General features: G+C 39.1%; 3 protein-coding genes across 6 annotated transcripts; 1 reads left to right on the top strand and 2 right to left on the bottom strand.

Moving 5' to 3' along the window:
• The first annotated feature begins 83 nt into the window (after nucleotides 1-83).
• terb1 (telomere repeat binding bouquet formation protein 1) lies at nucleotides 84-11031 on the top strand. Of its 4 annotated transcripts, none has more exons than XM_044356602.1 (21): nucleotides 84-168; nucleotides 862-972; nucleotides 1127-1258; nucleotides 1639-1770; nucleotides 1946-2006; nucleotides 2152-2270; nucleotides 2563-2691; nucleotides 2812-2964; nucleotides 3057-3188; nucleotides 3365-3490; nucleotides 4324-4466; nucleotides 4558-4940; nucleotides 5039-5103; nucleotides 5239-5304; nucleotides 5835-6071; nucleotides 7009-7089; nucleotides 7388-7435; nucleotides 7532-7573; nucleotides 8686-8753; nucleotides 10471-10626; nucleotides 10716-11031. In XM_044356602.1, exons 2-21 carry the CDS (start codon nucleotides 909-911, stop codon nucleotides 10728-10730), a joined length of 2352 nt encoding a protein of 783 aa, XP_044212537.1. In that variant the 5' UTR covers nucleotides 84-168; nucleotides 862-908; the 3' UTR covers nucleotides 10731-11031. The 4 variants fall into 4 exon arrangements, 3 of the variants coding, with proteins under 3 accessions (XP_044212537.1, XP_044212538.1, XP_044212536.1); XM_044356603.1 differs by lacking the exon at nucleotides 84-168 and adding an exon at nucleotides 209-722 and having other exon boundaries at nucleotides 4558-4607; XM_044356601.1 differs by lacking the exon at nucleotides 84-168 and adding an exon at nucleotides 210-722.
• A 3207-nt stretch (nucleotides 11032-14238) lies between these two features.
• On the bottom strand, nucleotides 14239-17260 carry LOC122985770 (protein TsetseEP-like). Its single transcript, XM_044356661.1, has 2 exons — nucleotides 17140-17260; nucleotides 14239-15856 (listed from the first exon to the last, which is right to left on the bottom strand). Exon 2 carries the CDS (start codon nucleotides 15847-15849, stop codon nucleotides 14968-14970), a length of 882 nt encoding a protein of 293 aa, XP_044212596.1. The 5' UTR covers nucleotides 15850-15856; nucleotides 17140-17260; the 3' UTR covers nucleotides 14239-14967.
• Nucleotides 17261-19822: 2562 nt separating this feature from the next.
• On the bottom strand, nucleotides 19823-22097 carry si:ch211-127m7.2. The gene is made up of 3 exons (XM_044356662.1): nucleotides 21842-22097; nucleotides 21650-21755; nucleotides 19823-20576 (listed from the first exon to the last, which is right to left on the bottom strand). The coding sequence occupies exons 1-3, from the start codon at nucleotides 21943-21945 to the stop codon at nucleotides 20217-20219; spliced, it is 570 nt and encodes a 189-aa protein (XP_044212597.1). The 5' UTR covers nucleotides 21946-22097; the 3' UTR covers nucleotides 19823-20216.
• Between the last annotated feature and the right edge of the window lie 4774 nt (nucleotides 22098-26871).

Genomic DNA, 26871 nt, shown 5'->3' with positions numbered 1-26871 from the left:
GGCACTGTTGTAGTTTCATGCTTTTTGGGAAAAGGAAGAAAAGTAGGATGAAAAAAATCTAGCATGATTTTAATTAGACAATCTTCGTTTTAGACACCCAACGTTAACACATTGTATGCAAATATAATGTGTCAGTTGTCTACTCTTCAATAAACACAATCAACAACTGTAAGTTAGCTATTTATTTATTCATGCTTTCCCATCCGACGTGACTTGAACGCGACACCCTCTTTGTTTCTATGGTAACGTGGGGCGCCAACTTTCCAACGTTTGCGGACGGTTAGCTACAGGTCAATTAGTGTTAATGATACCTGGACGACAAACATAATGGCTAACGTCAGCTAATCTTGTTCAGTAACGTTTGTAGAGTCAGGAGGCATTCCTATCCTGAGGCAAAAATTAGAAAATTGACTTGACGAAAAATTGCATTTTTAAAGAGTAGCTGATTTAGCCGGAGTTAAGTTAAGCTAGCTAACGTTACATATTTAAGTTAATTAAATTTAGCCTCCGCCAGTTCTGAAAAATAGCAGTCCTTATAATTTTAGAAAAAATGTAATGCTAGATTGGCTAAATGTGGGGTATACGAGATATTGTTGTAATATAAAGTTAGCCAGACTGTAAACTAGCTTAGGTGAGTTTTCACTTGTTAATGGCTTTAAAGCCAATAAGTCATTTCAAGGGTGAAATGGGTGAGACGGTGGTTCGCACCAGCAGCCGTAACAGTAAGTAATACTGATGCTTACTCCGCATCTGCACTATCTGTATTTATGTTTAGAAGGAAGTCGCTAATGTAAATACATTTACAAATGCATGTCTGTCTGGATAACATGCCTAGCTGATTTCATGGTTCTGCTTTCATAGCTATAAGAACAGATCTCAGTTTGCTGCTTGAGTGCCTGAAGTTTCAGATGAAATGCCCAGATTTGCAGAAACAAGCCCTTCTCACCATTCACTCAATCTGTGAAAAGAGAGGTAATGGTTAACCGTCAGTGACAGAAACATACCATTTCCCTGCCCTTAACCATCCCCTACACACATCAACCAATTCTGTAATGCAGCCCCACAGTCATTTTTATTGAGTATAATGCCTTGACTTGATTGTTTCACTTCTCTCTCATCATTTCAGAGGATAATGCAGACCTTCTGAGAGAAATGGGAGGTGTGGCGTTTGTGTATAACCTCTCCAAATCCAGTATTGTTCATTCAGATGTTAAGGAGACTGCACTCTTTACGCTTGGCACTCTAGCAGAGGCCAATGGTAGGTGTGTCGATGTGTATGTCATACAATACAGGGGCAGAGTCTTTGAAGGGTGCAGTCCGAGAAGTTGTGTTCCTTTGCAGCATCTGAAGCCTAGTGTGAGAGCTAAGATGAATTTCCACCTCTTCCCCAAATGAGACTTACAGAGATCAAAACTTATTATGCATTTGGTCAGACCTTTCAAAGTGGGCAAATATTAGTGATAAACTATCTGTACATTGTCTTTGAATTGAGATGCAGCATGTGTTTTTCACTTGATATGTGTACAACAAACCTGTGTGCAATCATTTGTTATTAATATCACTGCAATGGAAATGCATTTTTTTAAGGTAAATACCAGTTTTACATATTTAATATATTGTCTTTGTTCTTTCTGGTAGTGTACTGCAAACATTCTCTGTGCAGAAAGGAGACATTTGTAGAACTTGCTGGTTGTTTGATGAAAGAAGATACCCCACTGACACAGAAGAGAGTTTCTGTCTATTTGCTGTCTGTGTTGGTAGCCAACAACAGTAAGATCAAAGCTCCTCCACTGACATGAGTTAAAGCTACAGGATCAGCTGTCCCATTTATGTGCATGCTTTTGTGACTTTACATGACATTTTCTATTTTTTCTTTCTATTTAATGTATAATCTTGCTTTTGTTAAGCAGACTTTTGTGGTCCTCATGTGTCTGTGCTATTGCAGGAGCAGGGCAGACTTTAGCCCAAACCACTGACTGCCTGGACATTTTGCTGGACCTCTTCAGGTATTTTAAAATGTTAATTGTCCGTAATATTATGTAGCCAAACCAAGTCTTGCCAAATTCATAGAGCTCTGCAGAAAAAAAATGATTTAAAAAACCCACTCATGTAAGCACATATATCTAAGTTTAACAGCATATACTTTTGCAGGTCCACTTTCCCCCTCTCTACAGAGGCTACTTTGAAAGCAGCTAATGCTACTCAAACCTACCAGCTCTGGGCGTCTGTGTGTAGCGCTCTCTGTGGATGTGTCAACAACCCTCAGAATGGTAATGGCTTTGATGTATTTTTGCCTTGTACCAAGCGATTCAACTTTGCAGTACTGCAGTATACTGTATATTCTCTCTCTCACTCTCTGGCCAACAACTATTTTGGGATACCTGGTTATTAGTAAAAAAGTAGCAGTAGTAGTTGAGTAGTTGTGAAACCCCTACTTTGTACTCGGGATCCTACCATCCTGACAACTACTTTTGGGTCAAATCAAAGAATACTGCATTACATTTATATCTGGATTAACAGCTAAAAAAAAGGTTTTGCTAATGTCTTTCTTTTGTGTTCCAGAGGAGGCTCAGCGTATCTGTGTTGCAGCTTTTCCCATAATAAAAATCTGGCTTCAGCAGATTTCTCTGCCCCACACTGAGGTTTTTCAACCCATATGCTCCTTCATAGCAATGACAGTTGCCAACAACTGTAAGTTTAAGAGGTGGAATTGCTTGTGCCAAACTTGTGATTTTCTATGTTTATTTAAATTATATAAAATGACACTGAAATGCAGATTATTTAGTTCTCATCTCTTATTTGTTTTTACAGCCTGTGTTCAGGAGAGTTTTTCTGCCTTTGGGGGTTTGGAAACTCTCACTCTTACACTGGTTCGTCTAGTTTCTGGGACAGAGACAAGCTTGTTGTCTTGCCAGCTTTCTGTCACAATATGCAAGACTCTGTCAGCTTGCATAACTGATAACCGTGTGTATTGCTCTCACAGACACACACACATGCACATTAACCTTTCAGCTAAACAACTGAACTGTCTCTCCATTCACTACTATTCTTTGTAGCCACTCTTGCTTCAGGTTTGGCTCAGTATGGTGTAGTTTCCCACCTCCTCTCCCTGCTGGCAAGCCCAAACCTTGACCCCAAGGACAGGCCCTCAGTTTTACTCACCTTGGGCCACTGCACCGAGGCCTCTGGTAAGACTATGTTTATATCAATGTTTTTCTTCTAGTGTTGTTTCTCACTTACTTTTGAAACACTTATCAGAGACTTTCATGTACTGCTCTAATTCAGTAGTCTTCCTTCCCTTGAGATTATCACTTCATCTTTCACTATCCAAGTATTTCTCACAACTGCATGTTTTTTCCTGCAGAGGACCACCAGTCCCAGCTGGTGCAGTGCGGAGGCCTGCCACTCATCATAACTTTACTCACAGAGGACACAAGTGAGGAGGTTAGGAGGGCTGCTACATTCATATTACAGACCTGCAAACAGGCCAGTAAGTCAAAGCAGCCCTGTTACTATTGTAATACAACTACATTAACACATTGTAACCATCATTGTAGTTTATTATGTAAGATGGACTTGAAGACCGTTGACCATAATCTTAAACTCCATTATTGAGGGTTTTTTCTCATAAAGAGCAACGCAGGCAGCCTTCGTGGTATCTGGTGGAAAAAACAACTTTCCAACAGCAACAGATTAGCATATTCTCTTTGAGTATAACATTGTCTTACAATGTCATATCAATGTCAGTTTCAATGTCAAAGATTATTACATTAGTTAACTTCAAAACCATAATGTCATCATCATGGCTTCGAAATCACTCTGCGTTATTTAGCAGTTACTCCATTTACTGATATTCTGAGCAAATGTGAATTTAACTATTGCAACACCATTTTAAATAATTTAAACAAACTTCCTTACTCTTGCAAATTAAATAGAAATAGTAAATAGAAATATTAAATGGAAACTGCGTCCACTGTGGACTTGAGGCAGCAAAAGCAGTGTGCATTTCTTCTCTAACCCTTTCGTTGTAGTCTACTTAATTTAGTTCAGTACATTTATTTCCTGAGATGCAAGCAGGCTGAATTTGAGACTCTAAAATGCTCAGAGGTATGATTGTAATCATGCGTAAATGGTAAGCTGGTAGCCAGGCTTTCTATCTGCCTTTTGGCTAATGAATATTTAGATAAACTCCGGCCCATCATCATGAGCTACAGGACCTCAAGAGAGATTAAGTGAATAGAGAAAATGAATGATTAAATTATACGTGGGTTGAATCTAGAGTATGGAGCTCTCGTCATTTGTTGGTTATCTGTGTCTGTGAAGCCATGTCCTTGGGAGTGCCTGGTTTGATAGCGAGACAAGGTGAGGTTGAAAATGTCAAGCCCCTCAAAAACATGGAAAGCTTCAGGAGCTCAGCCAGAGAGTTACTGCGCAGGATTGACCTGCTAGAGAAGAGACAGGCAAAGGTGAGACATGCAGTCACACAAATCACCAAGAGCCTAATCAGCACGTGGCAGTATGACTTATTTTTTGCATTGTGGTTATGTTTATCTTTAGGAGGCTGAGGATGAGCAGGAAGACACACACCCACCAACTTCAACTGAAGGGTTAGGGCAACCATCTCTTCTTCCAGCCTTGCCTCTGACTCTGCAGCAGCATACAGAGAGCTTTAAAACTGCCCCCTCAGCATATAGACAGACCAGCAGTCTTAAGCATGTAGAAGCAGGGGGTGACAACAGTATTAAACTTCAAACTGTCAGAAACGTGAGAGAGAATGACAGTGAAATAAGGAACATGAGCTCCAATTTAAATGCTCAGGAAGAGAGGGTTAAAACCAGTGGAGGGGGTGTGTGGTGCACAGTGTGTAAGGGTACTAGAGCCCTAAAGTCTTCCCATGTATGGTCACTAGAGGGAGGAAGAGAGCCACATACAGCAGACAGGTTAGTAGAGTTTTTCAGTGTTGATTACTTGTTATTTAGATAAGCTCAAATTAAATGATGGCTTTCATAATGAATTTTTTCTTTTGTTTTTTGTTTAGTCAACTGTTTAAGCCCCCAGTACCACTGAGGCGCAATGTACCACAAGAAATTAAAGGCACTGAGAGTAAGAGCAGTAAAAAACACAGCTTTATGCCTTTAACGCGCTATTATGAACGCCAATGTCTTTGCTTGAATTTTTGCATTCAGTAGATGTGTGGTTTCCCTTGTGTTTATTCAAGTAACATGTTTTTATGTTTAGAGTTACAGGACAGTGACATGAGTGAAGAGGGGGAAGAGCACTCACTCTGTCATGTTCGGTGTGCAGGTAGGTGAACATGAAACTGCCCCTCTGTCAAATGCTTTTCATTTTGTGTTATGAAATGGCTGTTGAAAGCCCAAACAAGTACAGAAATGACTCTCTTTCAATTTTATTTGAAATGAACTTAATATGAACAATAAACTAGAATTCTTTGCTGTATAGTTTTATGTAGATGTAGGCTGTGGTGGTAGTTTTGGTCCTGAGAATCTTGGTCACTTCTTTTGCCCGTAATTATTTTCCAAGGTGATCGTAGCAGTACATTTTTAAAATCCCCTGTTCCTAAGTCGGACCAGTGCATCACCAAAACAGCTCCAGAGTTAAAACAAAGTTTGCCCAGACATGCAAAGTCATTGTATGAGTCAGTATAATATGTTGTTTTAAGCAAATTTTGTTTTTTCCACTCAAACAAAAAATATCATTCATTAAAATATCATTTATAAACTTTAATGGATCATACAGTTAGATCAATGTAAAGCCATCGGTGTGTTTTCATAAGTTAATTCACTGCAGTTAATCCTCTTCGTTCTCTCCTTCAGGTTGTGTGTTGCCCTTTGAAGAGGTGACCAGTCGCACTTTTGCGACTCTCCTAAGCTCCTGCCATCACAGCTGTGACATGCACACGGTTCTTCAAGAGGCCACAGAACGCTTCAGGACTTGTCACTGCAACCTTCTATTCAAGGGAGAGAACCAGGACAACACTGTAGAGCTGACACACCCAAAACCTAAGAGAGTGTCAGCTGCAGAGCCACAGAGAAGCAGGGAAAACTGGAAGGGTAGGAAACTTCAATGTTTGAAATCAAACTCTTAATCCATCTTTTCAACAGTTGTAGGTCCAGCTTTGCAATCTGATTAGTCAAAGACTACATTCAAGCCATACAGCATGACAGTCCTCAAAGCATGGACAGAATTATGGATTTGCATCTTAATATAATATCAAAACAACCCACTAACCAAGTAAAATCAATTCCAAAGGCCCAGAACAACCATTAGGCTTACTCACCACAGGTGTGAATTGACTGGTGCTGCTGTCACTTGACCAGTCACTGCAAGTCAGCTTCTATGTATGCCCTCTTTATGTTTTATAAGAAAAAACATTAAATTATTCAAAACTCTGGTTCAGCACAGTGTTGTACATTGGTTAACTCATTTACTCACTTTGCAACACCCTTTGTATGACTGTAAGAGAACACTGAGTGGTCAAAACCTAAAGGGAACTCACCAAAAAAAGTGGATACAGGAATAGCATTATATGTGTGCAAAGTTCCACATTTTGTTTCCGGGCTCATTATAACCTGGGAAGGCTAGCATTGATTAACCTGTTATTGCAGCATGGGTTACATGACTACTGCATTTGGCAGGAAAATGTAATATGCAAATAATAAAACTAGGGTGTGGGCTACTTCTCAGACTGCCTAATACGTGCTATGTCATAGGTGCTGTGACCTATTGTGATTAACTCATGCATCAGTGCATTGCCACAGTCAAGACAAATGTAAAAACCTTTGGAGTTGATGAAATATAAGAGAAGTTTAAAACAGTAAACATGCATCATGCATGTTGCTGTTGTTCCAAACTGTTTTTATGGAACAATCAATTTTGTTTTCATTATCCATTACTTCAAATTCTTTGCCCTTATAACCTCTGTAAGAATACACATTATTGTTTTTGACTACTGTTATAAAAACTATGATTTCTACTCCACTGTAAAAGAGGCCTGCCTGACTCCCATGCGTAAAGGAACTGGGCAAGCCAAGAGCTCCCAGCAAGAACACCACTGGAAGAAATACAATGGTAAGGATGATACATTAAGTGAATGTTTATACAGTTCTATAGCATAATCATATCTTAAATGACAATGAAAATGAACCTGCCTAGATATAACAAGACAACAATAAATCATAAAGCAATATTATGCAATGCAGTAATTCAAGCCAAGCCACAATGCAAGCCAAGTCTATCCATTATCACCGATGATATCATAAAAGGTGTTCCTGAAAACAAAGGGTTTACAGGTATATTCTTTCTGTGCCGACACGCTGACAATATTTGTAAATGTGTAATTTGTCATTTCTACTTCCACCTACCACAGGCATAACTTTGACCCCACTGCACACAGGAGCTAAAATGGAGACATTTGGTATGTATGTGATATTACAGCAGCGACATATCATTTACTGTTTGTTTTCTTTCACATTTGGCGTATTCAACAGCATTGTTACTATCGCTCTCTCAGGTTTACGCTTGGCTCCCCTGAACAGGCCTCATCTGCCTCAAGGTAGATATATCAGATATGGTTATTTACAGTAGATTACTTTTAAGTGTGTGTGTGAATGTCATTATTGAGAGCCTGTGGTGGGAGCTGTCCTCGGCAGTGTGTTCTTGGCAGCAGACGAACCAAAGAACAGAAGGAATGTTGAACTGCAGCCAGTGTTCTCACAGTGCAGGCCAGAGCTGGTTCAGAGCAGCACAGCTGTATTAAGCTGTTTCACACTCTGTGTAACACAGTGTGTGTGTGTGTGTGTGTGTGTGTGTATGTGTGTGTGTGTGTGTGTGTGTGTGTGTGTGTGTGTGTGTGTGTGTGTGTGTGTGTGTGAGTGAGTGTCTGTGGGTGTGAATGAGTGAGTGAGGGAGAGAGATTGAAAGGGTGTGTTCCAATGCGTTTGTGCTATAGCAGTGACATGTGTTGAAAGGAAAAGCATTTTACTCTATTCGATATTATTTCGTATTTTTTGTACTTACATTACGTGCACTACACTACATGTACTATTTGTTAAAGATACGCACACACATATATACATATATATGTTGCAATATTTGCCACTACCTCCTTTTTCTCTTCCGATTAACTTTGCCCACTGTGTAGCCTAAAAAACTATTGTGTTACAACACAGTTGTGGAGTGCAGTCCAGCATCAACCTCCTTTATGTGCTGTTATGGAGAGATTTCTGTGTCTTTATACTTCTCAGCCAAATGTATTTTCCAGTGCTCACTTTGTGTGAAATACTCAAAGTCCACACTATATTTTTTCTTCCATTGCACCGTAGACATTTTCATTCTTTCTCTGCCCAGTACAGATGTTTTTCCACTTGTTTCTTCTTCCCTCTGTTAAGCTTTTTCTGACTTATTTTTCCCCTATTATTTTATTGACTTGCCTCCTCTTCCTTTATCAGTTGTTCTTCTCTTTCTGCTTTCTCGCTTGTACAGCAGCTGTATTAGCCCTGACAGGTGATGTAATATAGCTCTAATGAGGAGTATGTTTTTTCATTCTGTATATTTAATCTGAGGTCAGTTAATGTCTGTTTTAGTAGTAGAATGAGATGTAAAACCTCTGTCTGTATTTTTCACAGACGCACACAAACTCAGACTGTTATCATCTTTCAAATACAGAAGGAAGAGGAGAGAGTAATCATGCACTAGATGAACAGCCAAAGGCTAGCAGAGAGTCTTGTTCCAGTGTAAGAGTTTGAAATAATATTTTCTGTCAAAAATGTATCCGTTGATGTTTACATTGCCTGCAATGTTTTCCCACAGGTTTTTAATGCCATGACAGTATACTGCAGTTCATTGAGGAGTTAGTTAAATATTTGAGGAATAAAGGGAAGAAATGTGAAATGAAGAGTAGCAATGAGATTTGAGAATCAGTTACCAGAAAATGAGTTTCAAATTACCCAATTCTTGAGAGTCATTTAGTTCTGCTTCCTCTTATCACTGCCAGTGCATTTTGCAAACGCCTGCACTGATGCAAAATTGTGAAATCCAAGCCACAAAGAAACAAAATTTAAATATGGGACCATACAATTACAGAACTGGAAAAGAATTTGTTAGCAATGGATGCCATAAGGTATCAGCTTTTTAATACATACTGTAGGTTATTGGTGCAGCATCTCTTCAAGCTAGTACAAATGCAGCCATTACCTAAGGTATAAAAAGATAAAAGTTTAAGGATTATAGTGGTTTTGCTTGTTTTTATCTCCAAAATGTCAGTTATTTTCAGTGCAATAAAAAAATCAACTCAAACTTTGCTTGAGATAATCTCTTAAAATGAACAACTGGCAGCATTTATTTATTTATTTATGTAGGATCTGAAAACAATATGAATGTGTCTTGAAATGTATTATAAAAAGTTGCTAGTCAGCAGCTGAGTTGTCAGAGTGTCCTCGAACACAACAGCAGGGAGATTTTTTAAAACGTGCAGCTGCTGAGCACTGCAGTAACTACAAAAATAGACATGACACAACATCAGATGTCAAGTTTCTACAAATTGATTTTCATAGTGTACTGAAACAAATTGAAACCAATCGCTGCCTTGAAGGTGGGAAATCAGTTTAAAAATATTTGATATGCCTTTGAGAATGACTGGGAGTAATTAAAGGTTCAGTGTGTAGAATTTAGTGGCATCTAGCGGAACGGACTTGGCAGAAATGGAATATAATATTCATAAGCATGTTTTAGTTAGCGTATAATCACCTGAAAATAATTGTTGTGTTTTCATTACCTTAGAATGAGCCCCTTATATCTACATAGGTAGTGGGTCCTCTTCCACAGAGCCCACCATGTTTCTACAGGAGCCCAGAACAGACAAACCAAACGCTGGCGCTAAAGAGGGCCTTTGGTGTTTTTTGTGAGTTTCGAGGCCACCGTAGGTTCTCCTACACACTCGGAAGAGGAGGGGAGGGGTATTCATTTGGTTGCAATCTCACTGCTAGATGACACTAAAACCTGCACACTGCACCTTTAATGTAATTTGTAGGTAATGGGCTAAAATGTGCAAAACCGCCAGTATGGTCTAGTAACATCATTCACAAAAACAGTACATGTAGTGACGTATGACAGTAGATGGTTTTGAAAAGGAATAACTAAATGAAAAGCGGATGTTTTGCAAGCACATATTTTCCTATCAAGTCCTAATTCATTCTCTGAACTTGTATGCACTTTCTTCCACTTTATGTAAAATATTTACCACAAGAGTTTGTCCTTTCTTGTCCATACTTAGTAACTTGGCCATGTGTGATTAATATTAAAAAAGAGGGAGAACAGGTACTCTAATCATGTCCAGCATGCATCCATGCACCTGTGGTTTCTCCCATTAAGCAAACTCTCTTTCCCATCTGACAGACTGTCTGCTCTTTGCTGAATTTTTTTCTCTTCTGCCTTTCTTGTTATTGTTATTAGCGAAGGAAGCGGAAAGACTTCAGCTGTGAGGAGCTGCATTACCTACTGTGCGGAGTGAAGAAATATGGCTTCTCCTGGAACTCTATCTTGTGGTCATACCCCTTCCAACCTGGACGCACCAATGTTGACCTGGCCAAGAAATACAGGCGGCTAATGGTAAGAAAATAAGGTAGTTGTTTTCTCAAAACTGTCAAATTGCATTGAAATTAACTGCTTGACTGACATGTCTTATTTTTTGCATTTAGAAATGTAAACCCTAGGATGCTGGCTGTGCATAATCCTGGTCCTGAGATCCTGGACCAGCTGTAAATTAACAGCTTTGATTGATCTAAAAGGTCTTTGTTCTACCCAGTTCCACACTGCGTTGATTGTAAAATAATCCAAAGCAGCATACATTACATTAACTTACATGCAATATGTTGTAGTCTTAGTATGTATTTTATATTCACTCCTTTGTACAGAGTTTGCCATGTATTAAAAATAGTTGCAGCACTTTTAGGTCCTTTGGCAGTTATTGTTGATTGTTTGCTTTTGTTCTATATTAAAACAGGTTTGACTTTCTGTGTCAGTGTCTTCTCTGTACATGTCCTTTAAACAGATTTGTATATGATTTCCTGCAAACAGTCAACTTTTTAGATTTTAAGTTTAGCTGCAAGCAACAGTTGTGAATCATATCAATGTTCATAGGAGAGAATGCCACTTGGGACCATGTTTGTGGGAGACTAAATCTGGAACTGTTTGGAAGGATAAATTGTGCCAGATTTTGGGTGAATCGGATGTACATCCTTTGAGTAACTGCTGTTGTAAAGTCCTCATTTTGTCATGGCACTACTTACTGATGAATCATCACCACATTGAGCAGAAATTGTTTTGTTTCTGTCACATGTACATCTGCCAGATTTCATTGCAACAGCGCAATCTGTAAATCAATTATGGTGGGAAAAAGGCTCAGTCTGAACCATTTATACTGATTCTGTATATATTTTTAGGTCTGGTCAGATCTGCTGTGCACCAATTTTGATAACACTAGAAACTGGAAATATTTGAAAATTGGCATGGCCTGTGTTAACAGATGTGATTTCACCCAGAGTCCAGTAATGTCCAGTTCAGCAGTAATGTGCTACAACATAAAAGTGAGTTATAGAGACACAGACCATGAACTGCAAAGCCCCTAGTTCGAGTCCTGCTGGGCCCTCTGCTGCATCTCTCTACTGGCACTATCTAACAAAGGCATAAGATGCCAACACCCCCCTCCCTCCCTCCCCCACAAAAACATCCAGCTTTTGTATTTGTGTTACTTCCTTGACATATGGGTGTCACAGAGGCAAATACCAAGTTTTGTTTTCTTAGTTTTTCTGCTTTGACCATCAGAGTCCATAGAGAGACAGGAAATCAACAAGGAGAGGAGGGACTCAAGTCCAGCAGTCTTGTTTATTGAGCTGAAAGCCTCTGGTATGACAGGAATCGCAAATAGTGCAAATCATGCTGCTTATCTATTCTCTATGTGCATCATGAAGCAGTTCAGTCTTTTTACAGTATGCTTTACTAAAGGCTAGTTTGACTGAGATCACTGTCTAAAGAGTGCCTCTCCCACTCCAGGGGGACTCATCGCTGTGTTGCCAAAACCATGGGACTTACCCGTTTGCCATGCCCTGAGGCGTAGGCTGTTACAGTTAGGTGTGGCTGGACGAGACAAAATGTTTTCTGGAAGCAAACCTAAATATGATTATGGATTATGGAACTGGAAAAGACATAAGCGGTGCACCACAGTCATCCTCTGACACAGATTATATTGTCTTGTGGAAAAGCAAGTTAAATGGAGCAGTTGTACATCTCCATTATAACGCAGAATATTCTTCCCTTCATTAGGTGGTATTCCTGTCAGATTGGCAAAGCTAATAGTTATTTTTCAGTTTTAGGCAGGCAGAAGTGGTCTCTCATACCAATCCACTGACTGCGTTTGTCAAGATGTTAAGATAGCAATGCAGTGAGGGCAGGGAGAGTGTGGTGGGAGAGGCATGTGAGGAGCAGATTTCTCATGGACTGAAACACAGTCACACTGAAGACTTTTGACCCAGGCCCCCCGAAAACCTCCTTCCTCTGGAAAGAATGTGGCCTCGTCTCTCCCCCTTCTCCTCCCTCCCCTTCTCGTCCTCTCTCCCACAAGACTGTGAGAAGGCACTGTCTCTCTTACATGATCTGTGCTGTGTTGGCTGGAATTTCATTTCTCTATGTATGCGCTGTGTCCCATACATGTTCTGGTATGTTGCTTAAAATGATTTGCAATGGAGAACGCTCAAATTCCTCCAATATGTGCATTAAACAGATCCATGGTCTGCTTTTATCTTTTAGGCCAGCTAAATCACATTCTACATTCCAAGTAATGGCATGGCATCTGCAACTTTGTGGTGTCACAGCTAATGTTAAGTAGCACGCTAACTTGTTATCTTGATCTGCTAATTTACCCTCATTTACATTTCTGAACACCTCAACATATGTAAACTAATCAGTCAAAAAACATGCATGGAGTGCTGCTTGGGTGTAGAAAGGTATTCCTCTAGTGCTGTTCAGTTTGGGGATCCTACTAGTCTAGACTTATTGAAAAGATCTGAGGCACTCAAGGGCAATAAATTTAAAAAGCCTTTAATACTTCATGGCTACTTAGTTATAGTTAAAAACATGCCTACGCATTTCTGCCATTAAGGCCTTCATCAAGGCAAGTACAAAATGGTCGCCTTTAGGCTGCTTCTTATATATGTTGGCAAGTAGTCACGTGATTAATGTAGACAGGTAAAGTCACATGACAGACAGCAGCACAGAAAACCACACATCTAAACATTTACATAATATCAAGGCAAAAAACAGCAATAAACTACATGACACTGTTCAAAGAACCCAGATGCCTAAATCAAAGACAATCTTGCCTCTTTATATTGGTTGTTTTTATACTGGGAGAACAAAGCGCAAACTGAAGGCAAGATTGGCTGAACATAAACATGCTTTAAGAACTGGCAACCCTCAATATGCTCTACATTACAAAGAGGCTTACCACAGCAGCTGCAGCTCTCTAAAGATATCAGGCCGTATAGTAAACTCAATAAGGGGTGGAGACAGATTAAAGAGGCTCTTACAAAGAGAATCGTTTTGGATATATACACTGAAAGCTATACAATACCCCGGTTTGAATGGGGAACTTGACTTCTCTCCTTCTTAGTAATTGTCTTTGATTTAGACATCTGGGTTCTTTAAACAGTCTTGCTTGTGTGTACTGAAAACTTAAAAATTTGGATTTAAAATTAAAAAAAAAAAAAAAAAAAATATATATATATATATATATATATATATATATATATATATATATATATATATATATATATATATATATATATATAGTTTAGTGCTGTTTTTGTCATGACATTATGTAAATGTTTAAATGTGTGGTTTCCTCTGCTGATCTGTGTCTGTCATATGGCTTTACCTAGCTACATTAATCATGTGACTACTACTTTTCCATACTGATCATGTGACTACTCGCCAACATATATACGAAGCAGCCTAAACGTTACCATTTTGTACTTGCACTGATGAAGGCCTTAATGGCAGAAATGCGTAGGCATGTTTTGAACTATGACTAAGTAGCCTTGAAGTACTAAAGACTTTTTAAATTTGTTACCCTCTTGGGTGCCTCAGATCTTCTCAGTAACTCTTTATGTAAACTAATATTTCTTCTGGTTGAAAAAACAAAACAAACAGAGCATGACCATAACACATGTGGAATATTATTTTTATTTTCACAAGCAAGCCAATAATTAAAAATCATCCTCTGCTTCTGCTAGAGGAACATTGTAAAGTCCAAACATGAGTATGTTGACTCATACATGTTTACTGGACACTTTTGTCCTGCTTTAGAGTGTTATGCGTATCGTGTCTCCATCTTTGGTTGCATTGCTAGTGTCCCTTGCCTGTCTTTTTGTATTAACTTTACACTCACATATCCACTTCAAAAAGCTTAGACTTTCCCCTTTGTACATAATAATCATGAAAATTCAAAAAAAATAATAATTTCACATTTCAATCTTTCTGTATGGGGTTTTAATATAGCAATGGCACTTTTCCTTAAAGAAAATTCTGTTTGGTGAATTTGCATAGAGGAATATCTCTGTTGTCCAACAATGCACTTAAGTACACTAGTAGCCACTGTGCTGTTTAAGTTCCTTTACTCCTCACCCACACACCTTCTGGCTGCATAAAAGTATCAAAAATCATAAATGTATTAATATGTAGTTTAGTGTGGAAACAGACAAGACACTTTGTTCCAGAGTTCATTTTGCACCACAAAAAATATACAGAGTTAAAAGAGAGGAAAGCTTTGCCTTTATCAGGCCACTTAAGTTGAGAGAAAAAACATTGTGTCCATGATTCGTTCATGTGAAGGGCTTAGGGGGGGTTTCACAGAAAATATCCGTTCACTTCTTTCATGAATCCTCTTCCTTGGGCTCACATCAGCTCAGTTGGGGTGCTTATGTCTACGATGGGAGTGTCATCTGGGATCTTGACATCACTGTGAATGAGGTCAGTGACAAGGTCATTTCCTGTCAGCTCTAAGTGCTTTAGGAGTCCACTAACGCTTTCCTCGTTGACATCACTCACAATCTGCTCCAAGTTCCCTGCAGCCTCCGCCTCTATCGGCTCTTCCAGAGATTCTGTTGTTTCTTCAGACTTTTCTGGCTCAAGAGTGGAAATCACCACAGCCTCAGCGCCGTCTTGGAATTCCTCCACAGCTGGGATGTCTGAGGGCTCGTCTGCATTGACTGGGACAGAGATGGGAGTGTCGATAAGTTGGGGAGTTACATCAGGGGCATCCAGGTCGACCAAAGGGGGTGGAGAGATCATTGGCTCAGGGAGAGACTCCTGGGTAAGCAGGTCTGCCTCCTGCTCCAGAGCCTCAGCTGGAGCTGGTACTGGCTCAGAGATGGGCTCGGGGACAGCCTCAACATCTACCTGTGGATCTGAGGTTGGTTCTGCAGCAACAGGCTCTGGTTCTGGAGGTGAGGGTGTGCTGACTGAGACCAAAGGCTCAGGTTGAACTGGAGCTGGGGTTTCCTTTGCCTCAGGCTCTGGTTCAGCATCATTCAGTGGGGCTGAAGCAGGGGCCTCTGCCTCTTTACACTCTGATACACATTCTTCAGTGGGTAAACATGCCACTGGTGTAACTTCCTTCCCCACCACCACATCTAGATTCTCTGTCTTAACAGCCTCCTGAGTCGCTGTCATCCCAGAGTCTCCTCCTGGTTGTGTAGTCGCTGGCTCCTCTGCAGTGACAGCAGTTTCAGCACTATTGATTGAGACATTCCGCCTTCTGCTGAACCTGTTTCCCATGATGAACCTGTACAGAATTTCAAAATAAGAAAAAAAAGCTCCACATTTAGAAAGCTTGAACTCTGCATTTTTAGTGCCGCAGATTATTGCAGCTCTAAAAATAAATTCCTGAATCTGGGTAGTATATCCAAAGGTCAGATCAATATTTTAAATTATAATTAGGGATGCACTGATTCCACTTTTTCAGTCCTGATACCAATACTGATATGTGGGCTTTGGGTATCAAACAATACCGAGTACCAATCTGATACCAGTGTTTAATTAATAAAATGTAGCAAATAAACACATAGATATAAATTTACTGAATTTTTATTTATTAAAATAATGGTATCCAATACCCGATCCAGCTATCTGAGTCAGTATTGGACCAATATCCAATATCAGTAATGTATCAGTGCATCTCTACTTATGATAATGTTATTTTAACAAATTCTATTCTTTAAGTGGTTAGAAGTCAGCTTAAACACTGTCACCTCAATATTACATAAAATGCCTGTTGCTGCAGGCACTGTACGTTGTATTGTGTTTTTCTTCCAAATTCATGAATATGCAATGTTCAAAGTAACAGTAACAATAAATAGTGAATAGAGAGACTTCCTTTAAGTCCTCAAGATTTACCAAACTGGTTGACCAAAAATATTCAAGCTTGAGTGTTTTGGTACACTATGTACTCTTGTGCTCATCCCGGACAACATGTGCTACAGTGTGTCTAAAGACTCCGGAGATGATCGTCTCGGTACAGTTTATGTTTATTGGGAGCACAAAGATCAATTAAAGCATTTGTTTGCTTGCTTGCTGTTCATTGCATGCTTATGTCTCAATTTCATGAGAAATCAAATCTGGACGAGTTTAGACATGCGCACTGGAAACGCGTCTACCACTTAGCCTTAATGCTTTACACCCTCCTGAAAGGAAAATTATGTTTTGTGCTTTCCTTTGTTGTTGCTGTTATTGTTTTTTCTAATTATTCTATAAAACAACCACACCTTGTTGCAGCTGTCTTGTCTGACTATCACACCCTGCATACCCGCATCTAGTGCTGTCCAAACACATTTTATCACAATAACATGACAAATAACCCAATTAGAATCAAATCAAAAAGTGTCTTTTGTACTAATTGTCATTAATTGCTGGTCAAAGCAAATCGAACAAAGAAACTCTTGCAGAGGACCCCGCCTCCCTCTCGTGCTGAACAAACTGTTAAAACTGTCCAAAGTGCACAGAAGTAAAAATAATTCAGGTTATAACGTGCAGTTCTTAATGGATAACCATAACCAATGTGTAACTAACCTTTTGAATCTTTTTGCGGTGCAGTGAAAGTAGATAAAGTTAGAGCTGGTCTCGACTTGGAGAAGTCCGCACGTCAAAGTGTCTGTGGCAGCGCGCTGCAGCGGAGCACAGCTCTGCGGAGACGCTGCTGCGCGTCGTGCGCGTTCACGTGCGTGCCAAACCCCAGACAACTGCACTTCCTGAACCTGATTGGCTTAGTTTCTTTTTTTTGCCTCTCAGATAACAAAGGTGAGTAGACAACATATAATTAAACTACAAATGTGTCTTTACTCAGTCAAACTTTACATCCAGCCATGAATCAGTTTATATACTACTTGAAAAACCAGCTAAATCTTCACTGCAGTTTTTAAATGATCACCAATTGACATTTTGAAATTGATTGAAAATGTTTAAATGGTCACTAGACATCTTTAATTAAATCTGGTGATTTAAGTGTTAATCAGTGTATAATTTAAATATCCTAATGATAGATGGAAAGTAAAATGATAGAAAGTAGAAGGATATGAAAGCAAAAATACTGATCTGCTGATGGTTGTACATTAAACTATTGAGGAAGTACTAGTGTGTTATGCTGAGAAGTTGACAACCATCCCATTGAAAGCTGATTCTTGCAGAAATATGCAGAAATATAGAATTTGTAGGCAATTTTGTCAACGAAATGCTTGTTTTCTGTATATATGAACAAACACTATATTCGATTACTTTTCTAAATGGTTTGTATTAATTTCTGTCAATATGAATATTAAATCTATAGGTTTGAGGTCATATGGCCTGACAGGGCTTCAGTTATGGCTGCTCTCTCTCTCTGAGGAGCCCCACGTGTTGCTCCATTTGGATTTCGATGTTTCTCCTGCTCATCTTCATTCAGATGTTAACCTCCCTGATGGTCTTCAATGGTGTGTTCATCCTCTCCTCCGAAGCCCTCATCGACCCCTCTTACCTCAATGTAACACATCAACATGGTGGTCTATTCTGCTACAGGTGGTACAACTACAGCTGCATCCTCTCAACAATAGTTACCCTTGGCTTATATGTTCCAGTGGTGCTTGTGGCCTTTGCACTGCTGTCCATGCTGTTAGTAGCCTACGCCAAAGACAGAGCAGCACTCTGGGTCAGCATGGCCTGCCAGGCTGCATCAAGCCTACTCATCCTGACTGCTATTATTGCCTTTTTGCTTCTCTATCAGTCGCATGTGAGCTGGGAAGACATGACCCTCTCGTTCTACACCTGTGTGGGCGTGCAAGTTCAGCTAACCATCACAACAGTGCTGACCTGTATGTCAGGGAGGAGGCTAACATCTGACTGGGAATAGATGGGTCTAAATTTTGTTAAGTTTTCTTGTATATGTTTTCACTTAACAGTAGCCAAATCAAAGAATTATAATAGATAACCCAGACTGTATTTCAGTGTACCTCTCTTTGGTTAAATCTGCTGGAGCATACTGTAGTTGCTTTTGCGTGTTGTAACAGTGTTCTTGAAATCTAGACAAACTGGTTTAAGAAAACAACAGCCATGTAGGTAAATATCTCACTAAAAACCAGAAATATGGTTTGTTTTCTCTGATATGTGCAGCTGTTGGGTAGGTGCTTATGAGTTTAAATCGTATAAAAAGCTAGAAGAATAATGGAGTTGGTGCTGACAGCTGGAGTTCACACAAGCAGTTTTTTATACAGCTTGTTCCAAGGACAAAAAACATATTCTAAATGTTTTTGTGTATATTAAAAGAAAGTACGTACAAATGACTACTACTTCATCATTTATTAAAGTGGCAAAAGTTAACTATAATGTCCAGTGAACATAAATTCACATTAGAATAAATATTATGTAATGTGTAAAATGTATGTTCTATGATCTAACAGTTCAATGTCAGTGTAACCGTGTCTAAACAGCAAGAGTGTCAGACGCGTTTTTCACGAGTATGTCACACGCAATAGATACACTCTTACTTTAATCTATGGAGATGTCTGCACCGGCTCCATGCAGGCTAGCATCTCACAGGCGTAACTGTGACCTGAAGCATTCATTTACGCTTCAAGTCTATTTTCCCTATGTTTTATGCATGTCACTACGGTCATGCATATTGGGCTCGGAGACTTCCAACACGCGGATGACCTACGCTCAACACTGCACCTGAACGCCACCAGTGTAGGCACACAGACGGAGCACTTGCTGCTGCTCTGCTGACATGCTGCTCACGCTGTCTAGACACGGGGTAAGGCTTTAACCTGCGGTGTCAACAAGAGAAAACCTGCAGCTGCTTCACTGACCCCGCTTGCTGTAAGGAAATTCCCCTTTTGTTCGCCCTCATGCAAAGAGGCCAGAGGTACAGCTACAGTATAGTGGACAGTGAACTGATAGGAATGTCAGAGAATTGCTCATTAAAACTTGAGCAAACAAAGTGGCTGCCTACACATGTGCTTGAATTTAGGTCTTCTGGTTGAACCACTAAACCTCTGTGAGGATGTAGGCTGTAAAACTACCACAGTTAATGTCAGTGTCACATTCAGTAGCAAAGATTCAGCTTTTACTCACTTCTATCAACCACAAAGTGTCCTGGATTTCTTGTTAAATCTTCCGCTCAAACACTCGTAGTAACATATCTAATCTGAAATCTGAACACAGAACACCATGTTAACTGTGTAAGGATGATTAAATCGCAACATTTTAAAGAACTCATGTTAGCTCAGTGTCCCAGCACAGTTTTAATCAAACAGAAACTGCTACATTTGCAATACAGTGGGGTGTAAAAGACATAGCTGAACAGGCTGCAGACTTTGTGATGCCACTATGTAAGATGCTAAATTGAGCTGTCCTACCAAAATGCGGTTTAGATGCCGTCATTTGAACATACACCAGAATATACGCCTCATTTCAGTGCAGGAGCTTTGAAATTTTACATCCAAGTGACATCACAAATTAAAGGGTTGGTTCTCCAGTTTGCAGCTAGTATTGCTTTGACTGTTATGTGAATTCTTAAATTTTTCAGCAGTCCCTTTTAAGTTAAGATTTTCCCTTGGGTGCAAACATTTTGCAAGGCTTAGTGCAAACATTTCAGTGGGATTCAACAGAGTCCATTATCAGGTGAAAAAAATTTCCCGCACAAGCCGAAGGGCATCGTCCTCTACTGCATCTTCAGGCTTCTGCGAGTGCGCCTCTCTTTTCTCAGCCTGCAGTCCAGCACTCACAAGACTGCTGTGATCCTGAGCTAGTCCTGAACTCTGACCCTCAGACCGCTGATGCTGAGGGATCTCGGTGTATGGCACTGTTTGCACTTCTGTCATGTCCAAGTCTGTTTCTGAAACATACGTTGACTCCTGGTCATCGCCGCAGTCTGAGGACTCCTCCTCTGAAGCCTCTATCACCGGCTTTGTTATTGACTTTGAAGCAGCAGTTTTCACACTCATCTTCACGATGGTGTCTCCTGTCTTGTCTTCAACCTGTGGGGGAAGGGCAGTCACTCAAGTTTTGATCACTGCTATGAGGAATAATATGCATTTTACATCTACAATGAAAAATGGTGTGACAAGTATACTTTTTAAGAAAAAAAAAAAGACCAGTGTGGAAGATTCAGTGTCATCTAGTGTGAGTTTACAGAATTTGCAGCCAACTGAATACTCCTCCCCTCCTCCTCCCCTTCCAAGTGTGTAGGAGAACCTACACACACACTGACTCACAGCTTAGTCTCTAAATGCTCTGCTCATAGAGAGTGAGGACAATCTCCCAGGTTTCGTTTTTAAAACCAGTTGGAAACAATTAGAGTTTAAAAAACCCTGCACTGCAGAACCAATCCAAAGTCTTTAGGGCAGCCCTTGGGGCAGTGATATGCAGTTCACTACGGAGACGAATGGGGGGACAGCCTCATTGCTGGTAAGATGTGTTCTTTACAAAATGTAAAGAGAGCTATGATGTCTGGTCTCGTGAGATTAAACCTATGGTGCCTGTGAAACTCGTGAAAAATGTGAAAGGCCCCTCTCTAGAGCCAGTGTTTGGTTTGTCCGTTCTGGGCTACTGTAGAAACATGGTAGTCCAACATGGCAGACTTTGTGGAAGAGGACCTGCTCCCTATGTAGATATAAAGGGCTCATTCTAAGGTAATGAAAACACAACGATTCTTATTTTCATGTAATTATACACTGATTAAAACATACTTATATGATATTATATTCCATTTCTGCAAAGTCTGTTCCACTAGATGCCACTAAATTCTACACATTGCACCTTTAACTTATACATTGTACATTTAGGTATACTAGTGAACAAGATGTTTTAAATATCCATGTATGTGTCAAAAGTTTGTACTAAGATCTAAATGTACTAAGATGTTCCCATGATACATTAACATTACATTTTTAGATACCTGTTTGTATGAGATCAGTCACTTCCATATATTATGTATTCTTTTGTTACCCCAGTATATCAATAACTGTAAATCAATAGTTGGGTCTTTCAAAGCAGTTTTATCAGTATTGAAAGCTTTTAAAAGGTTAAAAAAGAGAGTAAACAGCGCCACCTTTTGATCAGTGAGGAGAGCAACGTGATCCTCGCGAGCACAGTTGGCCAGATATGAAACAGCAGCTTCAACCAGCTCTTTCTCGTTCATACAGTAGAAAGCAGCCCTGAAAACAAGCAAGTGCGAATCTTATTAACTTATCAACCTTTAACTGAAGCTTAAAATCCAGACTTTCTTTCTAACGTTGACTACCTTGCAGCTTTCCGTTTCCTCCTGGTCTTCAGCGGCTCCTTTTCCTTCACTTTCTCCTCCTTCTTTGACATCCATGGCGGCAGCGCGCGGTGCCTCTCTGACATATTGGCGTTATTTAAACGTGCACAACTGTACCTAAGTCATTTATACGTCTACAATATGGTTATATTGTCCACAATTAACTGCATTGGAAACACCAACAAGAGGCTGCATGGATGTCGTAGGGGGGTGTCGTTTTGTTGTAGTCATGTGACCATGACTGGCTTCTCTTTAGCGCCACTTAGTGGACAAACAGCGTATTGCATAATCATAAGGTACCAGCAGGCCATGTTTTAGCAAAAGTAATGTTTTCAATTGAAACATTTCCTCTATTTTATCGGTTCCCTTCTTCTATTTCTTCTTCCTTCACTCTTCTACCTTTTAAAACTAATTTCACACTGTGCCAGTTTTATGATTTTGCACATAGTTCATATTTTGCATGGTTTAAGAAGTATGCAGATACCTTCCTGAAGTAAAAGTAATATTACAATGTAAGCTACATATACTCAGTTCCAAGTAAAAAAAAAATTGGTAGCCTACATTAATATCAACAAAATAAGTCAAAATCAAAAATATAAATACTCAGAATGGCTCAGTGTTATATTACTAGATTATATTATTATTATTATTGATGCAGCATTTTAATCTAGTAGCTGGTGATGGTCGCACCATGATATAGGTGAAATCTAACTAAATATGCAAAGCAACAAGTAATTAAAGCTCTTAAGTTAAAGGTACAATATTTACATGCAGTTACCTTTCATTAGAACATATACACTTTATTTTATGATATCAACAGGTAACATTTTTGAAGTTGAGTTTGTGACTCATCATTTGGCTCACAGAAACATTTCATCTAAGTAGTTTGAGTGGATTGACAGTATGACACTATAATACTAAACTCACTAAACTCAAAAACTCACCTTGTGTCCTCATTGAATGTACTTTAGTTATTATTGAAAGGATAATATTAGGATAATATGAATTTATAGAGCTGATACATTTTAAAAAGGTATGTGGTTAGAAAATGTGTGAACATGTAAAGTTTAATATTCAGAAAGTTAAACCCTGATCTCCGAATCTCTCTCTCTCTCTATCTCTCTCTGTCCTCACTCACTTCCATCTCATAGAGATGTAACAGCACACTTACATAAACACACACACACACACACTGTACAGTTTGTCGTTGTTGGAATTAATCAGGGTTACAAATGCTGTGCGTTGTAATTAAAACCGTGTTGCAAAGTCTAATCAGCCAAAATCACATCTCTCACCCTGGACTCTCTGTTGTCTCAGATCATCCACATTTGCTGTTAGATGACTCTTCCTTGTGGACATTTTGGTATTTCTTGCTTCTTCCTCACATATTTTGATTGGTGTGTTGAATCTCTTGCATATAAAGCAGCATTTTGCTGAAAAGTTAAATTATGGTCATCAACACTGCTTTTTGACCCTTTTACTCCTATTTCTCATGCTGTGATCAGAGAGTAATAGTAGACCTTTACTTAATTGTTGATACACATTCTTCGTATGAGTTGACATAGTGAGGCACTGATGGCTTCTGGCCCTGTGTGCCTTATTCTTACTGGCCAACAGTAAATAATCCCTGTCAGTCTAGTCGTATGACACACTTTTTCTCACTTTTCCCTTTTTTCTCCTCTCTTTCTGTACTTTTCATCAGCCTCTTTCAATCGCTGATGTTCAAAACAACCTTATATCAGACTCTCACTTTCTGTCACTTTGTACCCAAAGCTGCCTGCTCTCACTCAGGCCTTTTAATTATGTTTCTAAAGCCCCTTCCTACAAGTGCTTAGGCCTTGATTGCAAAGGCCAGCTTTGTATATTTGACTAAATTAAAAAGTGGGGGAAAAGGGAGGAGAAAAAAATCTCAATGCAAAGAGCGTGTTAACAGCCAGATGCACGCACAATGTCATTTTCCCTAAAGCTCTCAAGCCCATCGTATTTTAGGAAGTAATCAGAAGACTGAACGGGTGTGAAATAAAAAAATCCTCAAAATCTCTCACCATATTATTATTATTGAAAACAGATGTCAGCAGACACGCATTTTGTTATTTATAGCCTTTTTCTTGACATTAAACACCACTGGATGACTGACATTTTCTACCAGGCACAGATTGTTATTTGTTACACAACTGGTTTCCAGTGAAATACACACTTTTGGTCTAACATCAGGGTCTCAGTCATCTTGCAAAGTTGCATCATATCCATCTGTTATCATTTTAATGACAACAACAACACTATTATTTATTTGTTTCTATAAACCAAAATGATTTTTTTTCTATATCTCATCATCATCATCACAAGCTTATAGTCACTTTTATTCAAATCTTTATTAAAATAATATAACCAAAACATCTCTGAACAACCTAAAGTGGTATTGGACTCATCCTCCTCCAGGCTTGCTGCCACATCCACAGATCAGTCTGTACTAAGAAGATTTCTGTTTTCTAATATAGTAAAGCTTGTCACTGCTTTATTTGTGGGTCAAACATGGCCAAAATGTTTGCTAAACCTACTGACATGAAAGCATCAGTACTGTAGTTTTGGTTAACATGGATTTGATGTTGATGTCAGGATAAAGAATCTTTATTCTTAAATTTTTATTAAGGCACGTTTGATTTATAGTTGAGGGTTTAAAGTGATACAAATTAAATGGGACTTGAGCAGTTTATTTAGTGAGTAATTTTCACCTAATGTAATCAACACCTTCTCTTGTTATCCACAGCTTCCTCTTTACATGTTGTTCTGAGGGACCTAAGTGGTGAGAACCAGACTAATCTCCTAGTCGTCTTCCTCGGCTTAACCCTGCATTGTGTAAGGGTCATTACCATTGGCCATCCGTTCCAGGAACCCTTGTTGTGATTGGCCATATGGCGCAATAGAGCAAGATGATATTCCACTGGTCATGAAGAGGATAATGTTATCTATTTCGGAGAGACACAACATCATCTCATTATGGTGCGTATGATCATATTAGTGCATGTTCACAGACGCAGACGGTGGTATCGGCATCATTCCTTCTTGTGTAGCAACAGGACACACAAACAACTTCAAATGTGTGAGTTGGCCACACAAAGTCCGACACCTGCGGAAAAGAGGAAGTCATTCCACCTTGAAGGGGTCTCTCAGTTCTCACTTGGCTTTGATACAACAAAACACATGGGAGCCAATTATTCCCAGTGCAAAACCATGTTCAAAGACAATATGGTGTGTAGTCTTTTAGCCCAAACAGAAATATTGAGCACAGCACATCATTTTTATTTATTTATATTCTTTCAAAAAAATGTTTTAGCATAAATATGGGTTTTAATCATGAACTAAACTCTATGTAAATTGGCAAAGAAGACGCAAAATAGACATTTATGAAAAAATGTTATAAACAATATTTTGTTTAAAGTAGACCACACAGCATGTTGGAGATTGTCCATTGGATTTGACTTGATAATTAGAAGTTTTGAGAACTTTAGTTTGTTGTTCCAACAAGGTAACAGTTCTACCAGTAAACATTGAACCCCCAAACCAGCTCATCAACACTGAAAATCTTCTCTACTTACTGTACCTAAAGGGTGCTTTTCCAAAAACATTATAGTAACTGTGTTTTCTTCATTCCTGGCTTACTTCACATCTTTGAAAATAAGGGAAAATGCTTCAGGGGATAAATTCCCAGATGACTTATCCTGAATAACAAGAAGAAACTTGTGTCTTTCCCCTCAAAATATTAATTTTCACTTGGATGCAGTTTATGTTTGATCTTAAAAAGAGCAAAAGACTTCAAGATGGGAGTAAATGAGCTGGCATTTAGTTGCATTTCACAAGTTTTCTGAGAAACTATGTGTGTGTGTTTGGGTGGAAGGGTATGTTTTATTGCTTCTGTCTTTGATGAAATATGTATAAAAGATGTAAGAAGATATAAAATGGACACCAAACACACAGCAAATCATATGTGAATTTGTATTAATACAGAAAGCCTGCATACAACATGCCATGGAGGCTTGGGATGAACATTAACAGATTATGGAGATTGTAAAGCAGAGAAGAAGGGATACAAATAACATAAAGACATACTTATTGGGTTTGGGTGAAAGTGAAATAGGAAACCAGTAATAATATTATATATGATAATGTAATATTATATTTTCAATAGCTGACCAAACTTATCTTACAACAGATTTTGCTTTGGTTTGTTTTCAGGGTTTATAGTTATTTTCCTGACATTTGTCTAATAAGGTCATTTTTTAATTTCTTTTCCGTCTTTCTTTGTCTAATCTGTTGTCAAATGGGTCAGAGATAGGAATGGAATTTAGCATCCACTCTTCCTGCTCCATGATATCCCATATGTCTAAATTAGTTTAGGAAAAAGATATTTGTGTTTATTCTCGGGGTCTGGGGCTCCTGGGACAGTCTGGCTTTGAACCTTAAGCTGATTATTATGTAAGGAGTCACAGGGATGATTGAATTTCAAGTATAGAGTAGAGCCATAAAGAAAAAGCAAAGGAAAGGAAAGGAAAGGTGTAGGTACACTAAAGCAAAAGGTCTTATTGCTACACCACATAACCTGTGTCTAGTGATTTTTTGTGACATAATCTACAGTTGTGACATCATTTCAATTCCCATGTAATGAACAAAGGTGATAAAATCTGTCAAGCAATAAAAACAAAAAACAAAAAACCAAATCAATATGATGATAGATGAGTCACTGGGACTCAGTAATCTGTTCCACCCTATTAAAGTCAGGACTCGTAGGCTACTTCCTCATCAACAGTAATAGGCCAAATCCACAGGGATTTCATGCCAATCACAGGCTCATGGTGGTATCTTAATGACTTTTCCTCGGAAGCTGATAAAAGTGCTTTCCTTTTAAATTCGTCAATCTGTTGTGTGTTACTGCAGTGAGCAGATCAATCAACGGCAGCGCGGATTGAAAGTCCACATAGTGCATAACCATGGTAGGAGATATAGTTAGAAAGCCC

This window comes from Thunnus albacares, chromosome 7 (genome assembly GCF_914725855.1).
Source record: "Thunnus albacares chromosome 7, fThuAlb1.1, whole genome shotgun sequence".
NCBI classification, from domain to species: Eukaryota; Metazoa; Chordata; class Actinopteri; order Scombriformes; family Scombridae; genus Thunnus; species Thunnus albacares.
This window is presented reverse-complemented; position numbering and strand designations above follow the sequence as displayed.